General features: G+C 38.9%; 1 protein-coding gene across 2 annotated transcripts in view; it reads right to left on the bottom strand.

Moving 5' to 3' along the window:
• Positions 1 to 679: 679 nt before the first annotated feature.
• NDRG1 (N-myc downstream regulated 1) overlaps positions 680 to 17776 on the bottom strand; it is a 40416-nt gene continuing 23319 nt past the window's right edge. For both annotated transcript variants that reach the window (XM_075581836.1, XM_075581842.1), the window contains 11 exons: positions 16102 to 16164; positions 15688 to 15748; positions 14264 to 14350; positions 12087 to 12143; positions 11374 to 11477; positions 11111 to 11167; positions 8029 to 8080; positions 6911 to 6958; positions 4792 to 4827; positions 3625 to 3676; positions 680 to 2331 (listed from right to left, as the gene is read on the bottom strand). In XM_075581836.1, coding sequence (XP_075437951.1) covers positions 2066 to 2331; positions 3625 to 3676; positions 4792 to 4827; positions 6911 to 6958; positions 8029 to 8080; positions 11111 to 11167; positions 11374 to 11477; positions 12087 to 12143; positions 14264 to 14350; positions 15688 to 15748; positions 16102 to 16164 — 883 coding nt within the window. In that variant the 3' untranslated portion in view covers positions 680 to 2065. The remainder of the gene's footprint in view (positions 2332 to 3624; positions 3677 to 4791; positions 4828 to 6910; positions 6959 to 8028; positions 8081 to 11110; positions 11168 to 11373; positions 11478 to 12086; positions 12144 to 14263; positions 14351 to 15687; positions 15749 to 16101; positions 16165 to 17776) is intronic.

Below are 17776 nucleotides of genomic sequence, written 5' to 3'. Positions count from 1 at the left end.
TATGTTATTATAATTTATCATTTATTAGGGTTATTTCACATCCTCTTTAGCGCTACTTAATTTTTGTGTTGTCTTTGATATATATATATATATATATATATATATCTATTTCCATGTTGCAGCTGAGCCCTGATTACTGGGATCATATCCCTTAAACATTGTTGAATACATGGTCACTGGACCTTTGGTGCACGCGGTGTCTTTCCTTGCATGGTGTCTCACCCGTGGAGCTTGCCTTCGGTGGGTGGTTGTGGAGGAGAGGAGGAGAACCGCCTCCCAGTGAGGGGAGGGGAAAAAAAAAAAAAAAGTGCAACACACAGACCCGTTACAAAAAAAAAAAAAAAAAAAAAAAACAATTAAGGTGTGTTTGCGCTAAAAGTTTGTGTGGTGCACTTTTTTTTTTTTTTTTTTTTAAACACACCACAACATAACATAAGTGGCCTGGCAGGATTTAGCTCAAATCTTACCAATTAGGTGACATTAGGTCTTGGAGGGGAGGAAAAAACAACAAAAAAAATTGTTACTCATTTTGGATAGTTTCCCACATCTACAGTATACCCAAGCGCAAAACATTGAAATGAAATGGTTTTCTGGAACAGATTATAGATCGTATAATGTCAGGACATTATAGAGAGGGAGAAGAGAATTTTTTTTTTTTTTAAAAACCACACTACACAAGTTACAAGTTTATTAGTCTTTATTAAATATAGTTCATGTATACAATGCACTATTCCAACCTCAGATTTGTTCTGCAAGTATTTTTGGGCAGAATAACCGCATTGATTTTATTTAGAATCTGAACACTGGAGATATGATTACAAATTTATGGAATCAAAATATGCACAATTCAAAAGCCGGGGTTAGAATTTTATCCAATTTATTTATTTTTTAAATGTGTGTCAAGTGGGTGGGGCAGGGAGGAGAAAAGAAGAAACTCAGCATAATGATGGTTCCTTACTGCTCTCCCAAAAACCACAATAAAAGATTTGAAACATACAGTTTATACAAAAAAAAAAAAAAAAATGCAGAGAAATACAAAAGTCAAGTAGCAACTATGCAATCCAATAAAGTTTAATTAGCAGACATTATTACCAGTCAGCACCAAAGGATCCATACATTTGAGAATATGGTTGCATTAATTAAACATGCAGCATTATACTGCTTACTCGGAACCAACCAACTTCCTTGACAGTTCCTTATATGGTTAGAAGATTAAATCAGCTTTCATTTAAAGTCACATAATTAAGCACAGCATCCAATGAAATTAGTAAGAGGGGTTTCTAGTAAACCCATAAGAATTAGATTGTTTTTTTTCCTGATAATTAGAAGTCATTACACAAATTGCAAATGTTACAAAGAGCTACAATTAGATGAAAGAAATTTAGTTTGAAATCTGAACTTAAACAATTTTTTTTAGGTTTCTGAAAAGAGAGTTTAATAAAAATCTGAAATACAATTTTACATACAAAAAGAGTGTCACGCTTCAGTGGCTTATTGTAGAAACTATTTTTTTTCCTAGCTTACGTCAACTATTAAAATAGATTTTAAATGCACAATACATTTATAAATATTCACTATTTCAATTATGTATTTACAGTTAGCTCCAGCTTTTCTCCAGATAAGCAACTTAACCCCGTGTGCTCTCAGATCCGCTCACAATTGAATGGTGTTAAAAAGGCAACCACACTATAGGAGGGGGAAAACCCCTAACTGGTGAGGCCTTCATATTAGCCGAGAGCATCTGGTCCCAGCTGTATGAACTATTTGTACTGAAGGCAGTGTTAGCATAGCCTTGTTTTTTACAGCTTTGTTAATACCACTTCTTGACAAATATCCCAGTAGTTTGAGTATTAAACGCTAGTAGCAGCTATCACAAAGGGTTAAAGCATTTTAAGAGGCTTTACTCTTGCTATCTTTGGTCCTCAGATCACTCTGGTTTACAGAGAGTCTATAACAAGCTTAGCCCCTTTGCTGGCAGAAAGGGCTCTGGCAGTGAAGGGGTTAAGATTTTCCCAATCTGTACAGTTGGCAGGCAAAGGTTTTAATCACTACAATGTGACCTGACTTAGCAGGACACCTCCATCGTTTTGGGACTGCTGTGGTCAGGGTTGGTCGCGTTGTTGGAGGTGTCATCCATGCGGGTGTCTGTGTGGGAACGGCTGCGATTTCCATCGCCGGTCTGAGATCTGCTCCTGGTTCCTTCTCCGGTGTGGGAGCGACTCCTTGACCCCTCGTTAGTGTGGGATCTGCTTCTGTTACCATCCATGGACGTAACGCTGGAACCAGAACCTGTGCGGGACCTCATTAGTCGGGTCATGCTGGCTGCCGGCACTAAAGAGAAATACAAAATACAACCACAATTGAAAACATTTAAAAAATGGGGAAACGATTTAGAAAAAGGATGTAAAAACCCTACAATCGCTACTGTGACTGAGAAGCAGATATTAGCCAATGTAGCAGCAAAATCAACAAATCCCCAATGATTCACACATTCATGTAGATCACCACCAAATAAAAAAAATTAAAAAAGCCACCTTGGTGCTTTTTTGGAAATTGGAAACATTTTTTCCCCGGACGCGATTTCTTACAGATATTGGGCCCAGTGTTCTAAGAATGAAAGCACTGAATGCGTAGTAAGGTGCCTTAGGACTTGCAACTGTTTTAAGTTTAGGTAAAAATGCATAATTTAATATCTAGATGTATTAAATGATTGAAGAAAGCAGTCGCATTTAGCAAGATCTGTGTCTGAGCTAATTGCCAGTATTAATGTAGATTTTCAAATAGCTAATCTCATCTAGAACAGAATTCATGGATCAAGGCTTCACTCTACATTTCAATTGGTACCGTGTAAACAAAAGCAACCGTTTTTCACCATAGAATTAGGTGCATTACAGTTTAGGTAATCCCTTTTGCATTACAACATGAAAGATGCAGACACACTTTTGAAAATTACATACATAAGGTATCAGATAAGGGGCAAGATATAGTGATAGAACCAAAGCCTGTTGGTGTTACAGTAGGTGCTGATATCTGTATGAGCATTTCTGTTGAATGGAGAAAACAAAAAATACTATTTGTTGCTCATGAGAACTCTGAAGGAAAAAAGTGAACAAACAAAATCAGCAACAGGATGATCAACGTCTTCGGTTGGAACACCTCGTCTGGTTAGTTCTTAAATCACGCATTGCACATTAACCAAACCTTAAGAATATAATTGCAACCAAGACATCCCCTTTTTTTTTTTTTTTAGAAGATATTCTATCAAGCGCAAAATAAATTTACACAACACTAAAAAAAAACAAAAGTATGTTGTAAAGAATACATATATTGTAAACTTCCATAGATGTAAAGAAAGTTTTATTTTTGTGACCGGATACCTTCATCTATCCCAGTGGTGCTCAACTCCAGGTCAGCTTTTAAGGAGATCCCAGTTTCAGCACAAGTGGCTCTGTCAAAGACAGCCACCTGTGCTGAAGCTGGGCTATCCTTAAAATCTGACCTGTTGGGGATCTGGAGAACTGGAGATCAGCACCCCTGGGATAGAAAAGTCTTTTTTTCTTCTTTTCAGTGCCAACAATTTTCCATCATTTTAATCAAAATATTATATTCAACTTCAGTACTTACTGTAGCCCATGCCTTGAACAAAATATTTAAATGCTTCGGCGAGTTTTCCAGGCTGTAATAAAAAATAAAGTATCTTTAAATATCCCAATGCATTTATTGCTGAAGAAGCAATTAGCTTTGTTGAAGATTGATTTGCACGACTAATCAGGACATTCTGTATAACTGCGCAATGTCGGTCTCGGCATTGAAAGTCCAAACAGTCAAAGTACATCACATTGATAAAAGTGTGTACAAAGAGTGAGTTACTTACTGTATGGTTAAAACGGATACTTTGTGCTCAAAGTGGTAAATGCCATTAATCATACTGTAAGTACAGGTATAAATAACAAGACTATTGAAAGGATTGTAAAGATGAAGCGTCTAGCAGAGTTCTGAAGCAGCTCAGACTTTTTTTTATATATATTTATATTACTGTATCTATCTCGAATGAGACAATGTTTTTCATAAACCTTTTAAATATTAAAAAAGCCACCCTGTCTCTAAGATACTGTAATTGCATGATCATTTTAGTAGATTAGATGTGGGCGAGGGGTGCCTTTTGTGACGAAATCAGACTAGTATTGTCAGGGAGTTTTAGTATGCTTTAATTTGCATCTAATTTTATTTGGGTGTCAATACTCAAAATAAAAATGCAAATGTGTCTGTCGATTTTTGTCTTGGTCTATTGTTTGCATCATATGTAAGAATGATAACCAGGAATTCAGCAGACCCAAGATTATAAATAAATGTAATTGTCACAGGATACAAAAAAAAAAAAAAAGTTCAATTGTATTTATTAATTGTGTGTTTGATGTCCTGCACAGAATTCCTTAACAGATTAGGTATGGCCTTTGCCTGAACATGTAGGGCCTTATTCTAGAAGATGCAATAACACTGATCCAGCCCTGTCGCACAGAAAGCATCGCGGAAATCAATAGGTCTTTCCGTGCTATAGTGCCAGATTTGACTCCATCACATTTTATAACATAAGGGCTTTAGGCTTCATTCATTCATTCATTCATTCAAGGATGCCAAGCCTTTGGCCACCTCAACTCCCTCAATGGTGTAAGGTTTGCTAAAGCTTGCTTGCGTTCTACATATGTTGTCTGAATTTCTAGAAATGTATCGGGATAAACGTTAAAAAAAAAAAAAAAAAAAAAAGAAGAAGCAAAGAAATAATAAATCTACCTGAACAACTTGAGGAAATCCTCCGCAGTCTGACATCTAGGAAACAAAACGGGTGAAATGTCAATTGTATGGAATCAAACTCTTGAAGAACTCACACGTATGTCTTTTTCCAACCTCATCTATTTAACTACAGAATAAAATAAATAAATACATGTATGCTTGTAACTCTACAAGCTGCCTGAACATTGTGGTGCATCATTTATAGCAGAGAAAAGACAGACCTCAGACCGCCTCGCCCCACTAATTGCAGTAAAAATGAGATCATTTACCAGTATGGCCACAATTTTGCGTTTATCTTTCACATTTAGCTTATTATTACAACCAAAAGAACAGCCTCTATATTTAATATAGTTTATATATTATAACAATGCTAAACTGAAAGCAGGATTTGTTTTTCCCTATGCTAAAAATCGGTCACGGATTCCGGAGAGCCCAACACGCAGCACCTACTACACGCTCACCACAGCTGCACCAAATATTGCTCAATATTCTTACCAGCTACTCCATCTAGCAGAGTATTTAGCAGTATTACAGAACTAACCTCCACCATAAAAAAAAGCAATGCAATGCTACTGAAGTCTCGGGCAGTTCCAGCCAAGTGCAATGACCATAGGGGCACAAAGCAGCCTGTCACTATAAAGTGTTAAAGACTGTTCATGGTCCCAAGGCTCAAAGTATCCGGCTGCTCCTCCTTCTCTTACCGTGCACCCCAAAACAGGAACAACCTACCGGAGACTCTCACATCCACCACCAGTTCTTTCAAAACTAAAGCGGTCTCACATTTTAATCTGGTCTGTAACTGTTACATACGCCTATAATATATATTTTCTTTAACTGTGCATGCGATGTCTTGTATATAATGTATACGCTGTTCATTTATGTAACCATGTATTATTTGTCTTAACTCTATGCCCAGGACATACTTGAAAACGAGATTCTCAAATGTATTGCTTCCTGGTAAAACATTTTATAAATAAATAAATGGGCTTGGAAGGCTGCAGAGAACTAGACACATTGCCGGTATATGGGGTGTTCCCAGCTCTTTCCCCATTTCCAGTATAGGTTCCTCTATAGTGGAGCTATACAAGTCAGTGGTCCCTCGCCTGAATCTGTCTCTATTTACAACATTTGTTACAAATACCATGCTTTTTACTGGAGTAAATCCTGGTTAACATCACGTTACTTTAGTGAATACTGTATTATGATTAATGGGCGTTAATGTCACATTAAATATGCTAATGGAGCTTAGTGAATCGAGGCCTTAAAATCAGGTATAATACGCAGCCACATTCTTGGGTAAATATTTCAGCATTACTATACATAAAATGCAGGAGCAAGGTGTCCAACGTGAAAATCCAAAATGCCTCTTTGTAATGTACGAGTCTCCCAGCTCCTCACCTCTCGGGAGTGCGGTTTAATAATCAGACAGTACCTCAGAGGGGAAACACTATACCGAGATTGCATACAATGTAGCGCTACAGGATTGTCCTCCTCTAGGGGTGTCCTACGAAGCTGAAATTACCATGGTTGAACTCTGGAGACCCCCTGCTTTCTATTCATGTAAAAGAAAAGGAAATGCTGCTTTAGGCCGTGTCCAGGGTGAGCGCGACAGTGCGATAAAAATGCAATGCCTGTAAGGCAGGCCACAGAGCGCCGGTGCTCGTGATGCGCCAGGAAACGAATTGGTTTCAGTCACCTGATGTCCGGGTCACTTGAGCGGCTCGCCCAATGAAGGTCTGTGATGTCACGGCCACGCCACCCCATTGCGTCTACCCCCAGGCCACAAATCTCTCCTGCTACAGGCGCGAGTGACGACGCACGAACAGTCTAAAGAAGCAGTTCCTTTTACACGAATAGAAAGGCAGGGGGTCTCCTGAGTTCAATCATGGTAATTTCAGCTCCGTAGGACACCCTGCTTCTTAAGATACTGACCATTTCCTGCATGATGGGTACCTTTAAAAGCATGGGGATCCCGACCTCAAATTAATACAGTTCTGGCAGCTTCACCGTAGTATTTTTCATTAAAAAAACTGCTCATGTCAGCATACAGTGAAGTGGCAAATATAGTCAAATTAGAAGAGCTACCAAATTATTTTGTTTAAACCATCTGCAGTGTTACCTTTAGCAAAGTGGTCTTGGTAGGGTCCAGTTTGTAGTTACATTCGACCTAAATTGATGAAAGAAAAGTTTATTACTGTTCTACTCCACACACACAAAAAAACCTCATCAACAATTGGTTTAGGCAAAAGCTGTAGAGCCAAACAATGCATATACTGTACGTATGTGGAGCCTGAAAGGGCCCTGCACAATTAAGAATTATGATACAGACTTGAATTTTGCTGCCCCTTGAATAGTCTAAAAAGGTGCTAAACATATACCTAATTGTGGGGCTTTATGCAGCAGTGGATCGACTAGGGCTGAAGACCAATCTAAAAGTTTTCATAAGACATTTTTTAACGTCTTATCCTTACAAAAGCCATAAAGCAGCAATGTGAAAAAACACAACTACAAATAAAACAGAATTGTAAAACACACGTTGCTTTTATTGGGAGTTTATCCCGACTGAGCAACATGTTGCAACAATGCTAAAAATGGAGTGATTTGGACCAGATTAGAACACAGGTGGGGGATTAAAGCAGCAAAAATGAAAAATCCTTTGTTGGTTTTTTTTTTTTTTTAATAAAAATGTTTAACACCAAATGCCATTTTTAATGTACTGATCCTCTTTTGGTTGCTGCAGCAACAATTTCGAAAGTCATAGCCATTTCATCTTTTGAAACAGGCTCCGACACCTTTTTGAGCTCTGCCTTTTGGCAACAAAGTATCAAAGAGATCTGTTACCGTGTTCCAAACAGACCGTCTATTGCTCTGAAAGCTGTAACAATAATTTGTTACACTAAGCGATATGTTGCATATCGACTGCAGCACAAAGTTCGATGGCGGCCATTTCGTCAGGCAAACAAATCAGGATTTTGGCAGATTTAGAACAGGAGCACCAAACAATTGCCAGCTCAGGTAACAATGTAAAATTACACTGCCACATGCTTTATATATACACACATTAAAATTTAAAAAAAATAAAAGGCAGCCGGGGGTAAATGTAGTATTGCTTCTTCTGCATTTTATTGCTAAAGTAATTTGGACATGTCCCACTCACTTCAAATAATTGAGATAAAAGGACAAGATCTTATTTAAAAAAAAAAAAAAAAAAAAAAAGGGAGGGTATAGTGAACATACCACAGCATCAACAGCAGGTGAGCTGTCACCAACCACCAACAGTGCAGGACACCTGTAAAACACAACCAGTCTCCAATTACAACAGCCCCCATAATACAGCTACATGTCATGAGGCAGGTGGGTTGTATAAAGCTCCTACACATTCGAACACGAGGTTCTAGGGAATGTTATTGCATTATTCAGAGCTAGTGATGTGCTTGTGGGGAAATAGTGCTGCAGACGGGCTGGGATGAGGTTTAAGAGATAAAACAATAATCCCTGATCCACCACTTAGTTTTTTTTTCCCTCAGTAAGCGGCTTGCCCTAGTCTGTTGGTGTTGTACTGTATCTTGGTGTTATTTTCAGGTCTTGAGATAGGAAACCTAGAAATGCAGGGTGCCATGTGTAGGTTAAGACGACCTCCAGGGATTGCAAGACAGACTGCAACAGTCACAAACCGAGGAGAGGGAGAGACAATTATAATAAAATCCCCACCTCTTCATTACACCAATGTAATAGTGGAGCAGTACTGTACATGGAAATTCAAGCACCATGCAAATATTCCAATAACATGGCATTATCAATAAATTGCTAATCTGGCTGCAAACACACCCAGGCCCTTTCCACTAAACTCCGCTATCAGGGGGCACAACATTACTTAAGACGGAAACGGATGTTCTTTTATCCGACTTAAAAATATCAAGACACAGGGCAGTCTAACGAGAGAAAAAAAAGCCATAGTACCAATGTTTGGGACTTATAGTCAGACCATCAGGATGAAAAATACAAGATCAGGGCGTCAAAATGCAAGATTTAATTTTTTATTCCCGATAAAGGTCTTGGTACAGGACCGAAACCTCAGTTTTTAGAGTTCCCAGCTTGTTCTGTCGAGTTAAGAGACTACTATATTAGGTGGAGGCATCCCTAGTTCTGCTTATTTTTATTGTATTTGTTGTTTGCATTTTGATTTTGTGCTGGATATTACAGTGTTCTTTTTGATATTTTCTGACACATGGTTAACACAAAGCTAATATGCAAAAAAAAAAAAAACCCACCATGATGTTACAAGGTTAATTTCCATAATGTAATTTCATTATAATTCTAAGTTATCTTAAAATAACTCCCATCCCTACTTGATAAGTTAACTTGTATGCATTATGTAATGAACCCCTTAGTAACCCAAGTGGCCAGTTAACCATGGGCAACTCTTGACAAGTGGACCTCTGTCGGCTACCAAGGGGTTAAAATATACCCCAAAACTTCCCTGGGTACTCAACACAAGAGGCTAGCAAGGCATTGCCTTACACCGATTGTAAGCTTGTCGGGCAGGGACTTCTTTTCCTATGGTTTTATATCTGTAGCGCTTATTCCCAATGTGTTATATTATAGCACATGGATTGTAACACGCTATATAAAAAGATATACATACACCAAATGGCAGATAAGGGATAATCCCCTGGGGTACTTACCCCCATTAACCATCCCAACAAACCTACATCCCTCTCCCCCATAAGAATGGCTAATAGGCCTATTAGCCAAAAGGTGGATAATATGATTGAGGGCATTGTAGGCAAATAGTACCAATAGTTAAAAGTACAAATACATACATATTAATAATATTACACACTCCTTTCTTCACATTCTAGGACGTCCCCTCCCGCCAAGAACGCTCGGTCAAAGATTTCCATGTTAGGAGGTCATGGCCCACATATATTGGTAGAATCAAGCAAATCAGTTGGGATTGATTTAACCACATGTTAAAACCATCCAACTTGTTACATCAAGCAGGTCATTGGATCTGCTCAGTTGGCCAGTTGGGCTGCTAAGGGGTTTATAGATTTCAAAAAGTAGATAAGAGTTAATTGAATGAACTCTTGATGCCAAGTTTAGTTAAGACTTCAACAGAACAGAACTCCCCGCTTTAATATTAAAGTGAGTTTTGTGGAACGAATTTGCTCATTATAAATTACTATTTAGCACATGATTTGCATATCATTTTAACGAACAGCCATTACTATTACGGCTATGCTCTTATTGTGACGTTAATATTGTATTAACGTCTTTAGTGGATATCGTGTAAGCATTAACCACGTTTAACGTCACGTTGAGTGGATCTACAGTAGGTCAAAGTAGGTTTTGGTCGGGTAGATGGAGCTTTATTACTGCACAAACCAAATCACATTTAAAGACTATTCATCACTACGTAATTTGAGTCATAGTTAGTCAGTCATTCATTTTAACTCATCCCTTCATTTTTTTTCCTCCAGGACTTCAGAAAAGTTCACTCCTAGTACACGATTAAAACTACTTTTTTGGTTGAAAATAATTAGTCTGTAAAGTTGCTTTGTCGCCATCTCGGATTTAATCCCAAAATTATTTCTCATCCCAACCGCGAGTCACCAGCCTCATCTTTACTAGTTTCGCATTCCCATGTTCTGCTGAAGCACATCAGTACAATTTGATAGCGACTACCAGAATTAGACAGGAATAGTGCCAGCTCTCTTAAAACTAGAAATAACCACTGCTACAATAATCAATGAGGTAGAAAGCATAACTCCTAGTAGCACATGGAGATCCAGATAGGTTGTGCGTGTTCTTAAGTTTATTTTCCATATATTGGAGATAAACTCTCATAAAACGTCACAACATTGCTTAAGAGTGGCTTAACAAATTGCGTCAAATTAACCCGTTGAGTGTTGGAGGGGACGTGGAAGGAATCGTGTGACTGCATCATAATGACGCAACAGAAAAGCAGGAGTCTTCCCTCTTCCATTCCTCAGCTGGACAGATTGCGTTTGGTGCTCCACATGTACTCCTGAAGAAACCCAGCAATAACACATGGACGTAGCTACTACGTCATGGATTCCCCTGGAGTGTCAGATCCCCATGACGCAGTAACTATAGACAGCACCCAAAAGGGTTAAGCATATTATTCTTGCTTGAGACTTCTCCATCAGAACGTTTTTTTTTGGGCAGCTTTGCACAGCAAAATGTTAAGAGAGTCCAACGTGCTATATAGTCAGGGTCCCTCCTAGAAGATCCTATTCCAATGTTAAAAGGACATGTGAGGATCCACCCCACCAACAGAAAACATTGTACTCACTTTAAGGTAGCATTATTTGACCCAGGAACAGGACGCTCAATCTCCAGATCTCGTCGGCTGCAAATTATTAAAATAAATAAATAAATAAAAAAAAGTAAACAAAATCCACACATTTATGTATTTAACCGAGTTTTAAAACACTCAGCATTACATCGACTTTAAAATGACACCGCTATAGGATTTTATGTGCATTATGTTTTCATATTAAATGTCATAATAATTTATTAAGATTGCTCGCTTCCAGATACAAAAATCAGTATTACCTGTTATAAGACTTCACAAAGAGCTGTAAATTATTTTGGTTCATGTCCTTCATAATATGCTGCCGATAGGTTTCCACCAACTCGGGGTTACTTTGAACCTCCTCCTAGATTTGAAGACATAAAAGAATAGATTATGGCAGAGGGTCTGAAGTCCTGTCCTCCTCCCCCTGCCCCTCTAAGGATATCCCAGCGTCAGCATAGGTAAAGACTGCCTCTGATTGAGCCACCTGTGCTGAAGCAGGGATATCCTTAACACCTGACCTGTTGAGGGGTGTGGGGGGGCTTGAGCACCCCTGAATTAGGTTTAAAAATAAAATTACATTTCAGACACTAAACAGGGGCAAGTACAGTACCATGCCAAAGGCAATTATGGATTTCTAAAAGTATATCAGTAGGCCAGCTGCTCTTCTAAACCAAACATGATGAAATCATCTAAAAACGGAACGCTATGCTGTGTAATATGAAGGGTAGAGTTTGTGATATTGTAATACAGTGACATTTTGTCAAATGTTAGCTGTTATTGTGCAGAGTCTATGAAGAGCCTATAATAAGTGAACACCTCAATAAGACCGTGATTCTATTCATATGGAAGGGAAATCCATGTCTAAGTTTGTATGATATTTTATTGGTATAACCAGGATTTTTATGGTTTCAACAGAATTGCAGTCACAATCGTTTTGCAGCATACAATGCCATGTATAAAACAAGCTTACCTTCGCAAACAGGTGGGAAATCAGCATGTCCGGTAAGGCATTAGTCCATCCAGAAATCTTTTGGGGGAAAACAAAAAAGTTAATACCGGTATAAAAATGCAATCCCCAACAAAATAATTCTAAGGGACTATATCAAATTAACGTGTTTTTTGCTGATCAAAAAAAAATAAAAAAATAAACCACCACACACTTAAAATAAAAAACCCCAGAACTAGAAATATATATATATATATATATATATATATATATATATATATATATATATATATATATCTGCTGTAATCCAGATACAAACGGAAACTGGGTTCTTGCTACAGGGATATGGAGAGTTGCAGAGGAGAGAGTCCTCTGTTTCGTATCCATCAACTTTTATACCTCCCCAAATCTCATCTATACAACACATGGAAATACATGGCAAAAAGAATATGTAAAATACTTTCCTTGGCATGTTTCTCCAGGTATGTTTACTGGTCCACATGTGGTATAGGGGATTTTTGGGGAGAAATGTCAACTGGTACTCTACTAAAATCGGACTAGTTTTCTCACTGGCTCCGACAAACGGATAATTCTCTGGGGAAATTTGGCATAATTCACAAAAAAATATAATAACTTGGGAACCACTTTTAGACACATTCACACATCTTTAGTTTAGACATCTGAAGTGCCATAGTATAAAGGATAGTATAGTATAAAGAGCATTACAGAGCGCGAGCTTGATTTTTGCACAAAAACAATATTAAGCCATTTATTTGATCTGACAATTTCTAATTTTGTGAGCCACCAAAGCATTATTTTGATGGCATATATAGCAGGAGAAGCCACAGTATCCCCTTAGATGCTGGAGAGGGAATAGGAGCAATTTTTACAAGACGTGTTTCAAACTCTTCTGGTACCGAACAGGTTAACGCAGATGGACAGAATACCACTGCAATTTGCCTATATAATATCCTGGTATCAATGGCGTAACTAAATTTTTCCGCAGTGCCAGATTAGGACCTTCTGGGCCCCTAGGTTTTGTGAGAGCGCTCGAGAGAGAAAAAGAAGAGAGAGAGAAAAAGAAGAGAGAGAGAAAAAGAAGAGAGAGAGAAAAAGAAGAGAGAGAGAAAAAGAGAGAAAAAGAAGAGAGAGAGAAAAAGAGAGAAAAAGAAGAGAGAGAGAAAAAGAGAGAAAAAGAAGAGAGAGAGAAAAAGAGAGAAAAAGAAGAGAGAGAGAAAAAGAGAGAAAAAGAGAGAGAGAAAAAGAGAGAAAAAGAAAGAGAGAAAAAGAGAGAAAAAGAAAGAGAGAAAAAGAGAGAAAAAGAAAGAGAGAAAAAGAGAGAAAAAGAAAGAGAGAAAGAGAGAGAAAAAGAAAGAGAGAAAGAGAGAGAGAGAGAGAGAGAGAGAGAGAGAGAGAGAGAGAGAGAGAGAGAGAGAGAGAGAGAGAGAGAGAGAGAGAGAGAGAGAGAGAGAGAGAGAGAGAGAGAGAGAGAGAGAGAGAGAGAGAGAGAGAGAGAGAGAGAGAGAGAGAGAGAGAGAGAGAAAGAGAAAGAGAGAGATTGTGGCTGGAAGAGAAGAGAAAAAGAGGGAGTAGAGGTGCAAGAGGCAGAGATAAGAAGCAGGGGGTGCCGGAGAGAGGATGGCAGGGGGTACAGGTCCTACTTCCCTATAGGAACTAGTACATCCCTGGGAGCCGGTGTACTGACTGGCTGATACCCGTCATGTGATCTCCTCTGTGGGGTTACACAATGGATTATGGAATTTGTGGTCCTGCTACCATAATGTGTACAAATATTGGATCTGAACTACAACTCCCAGAAGCCCCAGCATATATAGCAATTTGGGAGCAGTGACCTGAAAGCATGGAGACTTGTATAAGGAAGCCATTAGCACAATGCTCTGCATCCTGCCAGGGACAGTTCTCTTGGTGCTCCACCCCCCCCCCCCCCCAGGCATGTGCCTAATGGGCAATCCAGACAAGTTTTACAGGTCCCCTGCAAAAAAAGTTTAAGGGCCTTCTAAATTAAAATTAGTTTCCACCGGGGTCCCTGTGTCAGTAGCCTTGTGAGCATCCCCCCATGCAGGCAAGGAACGGGCAGTTGAGTCAAACCCTACATAGTAGGGTTTAGTGGCACGGTGGTTTTGCCACTGCCTGGCATTTCAAAGAACAATGGGAAAGTGAAGTGCTTGGCTTAAATTTACCTTGGTGGCCGCCCAGTCCATCCAACCTTCTGCACACGGGTTAATGTTAATGAGCACCAAACCTTCTACCATGCTGGGGTGATTCAGCTGCAATAAAAAGAGAGAGTTATTCACTCAAAGCACAATTCTGTTAATCTCCACTAACAAAACAATCAGAATCTCTCACTTGGGGAGAAGTTAGCTTGTTAAATTCAAATCCATGTGCCAGTTTTCTTGTAAACTAGGCATATGATGTGATCTCCCCTTGTACAAAAGGAAAAACTAAGTTTCATGGAGCAAAACAATGGTTCCCAAAATAAAAAACGTAAAATAAAGTATACAATGCCCTCTAGTTTGTAAGCTCTCATGAGCAGGGCCCTCACTACATCTTTGTATCTGTGCATGTCTGTCCTCACTTGTACTGTATGTTACCGTTTATGCAATATACATAACTCTGTACCCCCCCCCCCCACCCAGTGTATCACGCTGCAAACTATGTTTGCACTTCACAAATAAACGCCACTGACTGGGAATCAAAATCAAAGGACTTTAGCATGCAACACAAAGGTTTAGCTGAAAACTTGACACCCTCTACAATTCAATATGCCACTTTGTTCTACAATGCAACTACAGTACAACACACATCACTGTGAAATGCTCAAAGAACTAGATTGGTCATCCCTTGAGTCTAGGCGTAAAGTTCCATCTTTCCTGTCTTGCTTTCAAATGCTTTCTGGTCAAACTACCCGTCTATCTGAACAAGCTCCTCACCCCTACCACATGCAGCACCTATCATCTGAGATCAGACTCCGAAAGACTGTTCATGGTCCCAAGGTTTAGAAAAGTATCCGGCCGCTTCTCTTACCGTGCACCTCAAAACTGGAACAATCTACCGGAGACTCACAGCCTCACCAGTCTAAGTTCTTTCAAAACCAAAAGCGGTCTCACATTTTAACCTGGTCTGTAACTGCTACATACGTCTATAATATATGTTATCCAACTGTGCATGCTATGTCTTGTATATAATGTATACCCTGTCCACTTATGTAACCATGTATTATTTGTCATCTTAACTCGTGCCCAGGACATACTTGAAAACGAGATGTAACTCTCAATGTATTATTCCTGGTAAAACATTTTATAAATAAAAATAAATAAAATATGTTATGCAAGGGTGGTGTTCTGATTCTAAAAATATATTAAATGGTGTTTTGATTTTGCAAAAGCTAGATTGGTTTTGTTTTTTTAAATTATGGTTTTGTTTTTTTTTTTACGTCCCAACAAGTTAGAGAAGCAGCCACCCACTCAGGGAAGGCAGATGTGAAACACTGAACTGAGGTGATCAAAAGTTTATCCTCATTTTCATGCGTAACCCCAAAGTCTTTACAGTACTGTATGTGATTCTGAAGTTTTAGTAAAAAAAAGAAAAAAAAAAAGACACTAACAGCAAATCTGGTTAGGATGTAGGCACCAGCTCCGATTCCCATTCCAACCACGCTCCTCAGGCTGCAATACAAAAATAGAACAAGTCATGGACAGTTAAAAAAGAAGAAAAAGGACTGTGAAAATAGAAGATCAGAGCAAAAAGCATGTATGGAAATTAAAGCAGCAATCTGCCTTCTATTTATTTTACTTAAGAATGCGAACCGGGGAATCTTCCGGAGCTGAACCTCAATATTTTTAGCTCTGGGGATACAGCTAGTTCCCGAGATACTTACAGTAAGGCTAGATTAGGTTACGAGAACGTATTTTTTTGTGCTAAACCAATAGGTGGATGTAAAAGTTTTATATATAACAATTTATGCATAAAACACTTTTAGAAAAGCTTTGTTAGTGAAAGATAGTCCAAGTCTAGTTACCCGAGCTGTTGAATGACACCAGGGAGCATTTCGGCCAACTGATCCATTGATGGATACACATACCTATGCAAGAGGAGAAGATCATGTCAATTACATTTGTGAAGAGTACTACAATCCCAAACTACTATATTTAAATTTCCCAGACACTTAATATTTGAACCACTTCTAGCCAGTGGACGGAGCATCGAATTTTAAAGGTAGGAACAGATTTTTAGGTCAAGAGCACTCTTTAATAAAAAAAAATAAAAAATAAAAAAACAAAGCACAGACACCTGTGCAATTTCAGCTCTAGAATTAACAGACATTGTAGATATTTCTCCACTCAGAAAAATTATGTTAGTGGAAGAGCTAAAGAATAAAATAAAAAAATTGATATCAACCAGACAAAGTGGTGTTTGGTAATTTTTCTTACTTTAAACATTTTATTTATTTTAAACCACATAATGTAATGTTCTGCCTTAAACAAAAACAAGGCAATACTAAAAAGAGGCCCTCAAGGCAAAACATTTGGTGCTGAGGAGATCTGAACAAACAGATCGCGGTTAAACCTTAATGCCCCCACCCAAATACCAGTCATACAAAAAGGACTTGGTGACTCTGCAGACCAAGAATCCAATTACCACATTATATATTATATATATTACATACAGAGCTCCTCATACTTCCTCCCAAACCTGGCCCTACTACCTCCTTCCACATTACTGTTGGAAATACCATCATTCACCCAGTAGCCCAAGCACGCTGCTTAGGGGGTCACACTCGACTCCTCTCTCACATTCGCCCCTCACATTCAAAACATATCTAAAAACCTGTTGCTTTTTCCTCCGCAATATAACAAAGATACGCCCTTTCCTCTGTTGCTCGACTGCTAAAACTCTGACTCAGGCCCTCATTCTCTCCCGTCTTGATTACTGTAACCTCCTGCTGTCCGGCCTTCCTGCCTCTCACCTGTCTCCCCTACAATCTATCCTAAATGCTGCTGCCAGAATCACTCTACTCTTTCCTAGATCTATCTCAGCATCTCCCCTCATGAAAACCCTCTCCTGGCTTCCGATCAAATCCCGCATCTCACACTCCATTCTTCTCCTCACTTTTAAAGCTTTACACTCTTCTGCTCCTCCTTACATCTCAGCCCTAATTTCTCGCTATGCACCATCCTGACTCTTGCGTTCTGCTCAAGGATGTCTTCTTTCTACCCCCTTTGTATCTAAAGCCCTCTCCCGCCTTAAACCTTTTTCACCGACTGCCCCACACCTCTGGAATGCCCTTCTCCTCAATACCCGACTAGCACCCTCTCTATCCACCTTTAAGACCCACCTTTAAACACATCTGCTTAAAGAAGCATATGAATAGCACTGTGGATATTCTGAACACATGATACATAAAGCTTGGCCCCCTGCAGACGCACTTACCAGAACTCCCTCCTACTGTCTCTCTCCCTACCTACCAATTAGACTGTAAGCTCCTCGGGGCAGGGACTCCTCTTCCTTAATGTTACTTTTATGTCTAAAGCACTTATTCCCATGATCTGTTATTTATATTATCTGTTATTTATTTGATTACCACATGTATTACTACTGTTAAGCGCTATGTACATTAATGGCGCTATATAAATAAAGACATACAATACAATATATGTTACAGTAGCTTAAAGAAGTGCTCAGCCACTTTTCAA

The sequence above is a fragment of the Ascaphus truei genome, chromosome 2 (genome assembly GCF_040206685.1).
Source record: "Ascaphus truei isolate aAscTru1 chromosome 2, aAscTru1.hap1, whole genome shotgun sequence".
Lineage (NCBI taxonomy): Eukaryota > Metazoa > Chordata > Amphibia > Anura > Ascaphidae > Ascaphus > Ascaphus truei.
Note: the sequence above shows the minus strand (reverse complement) of the source record. Positions and strands in the feature narration are given on the sequence as shown.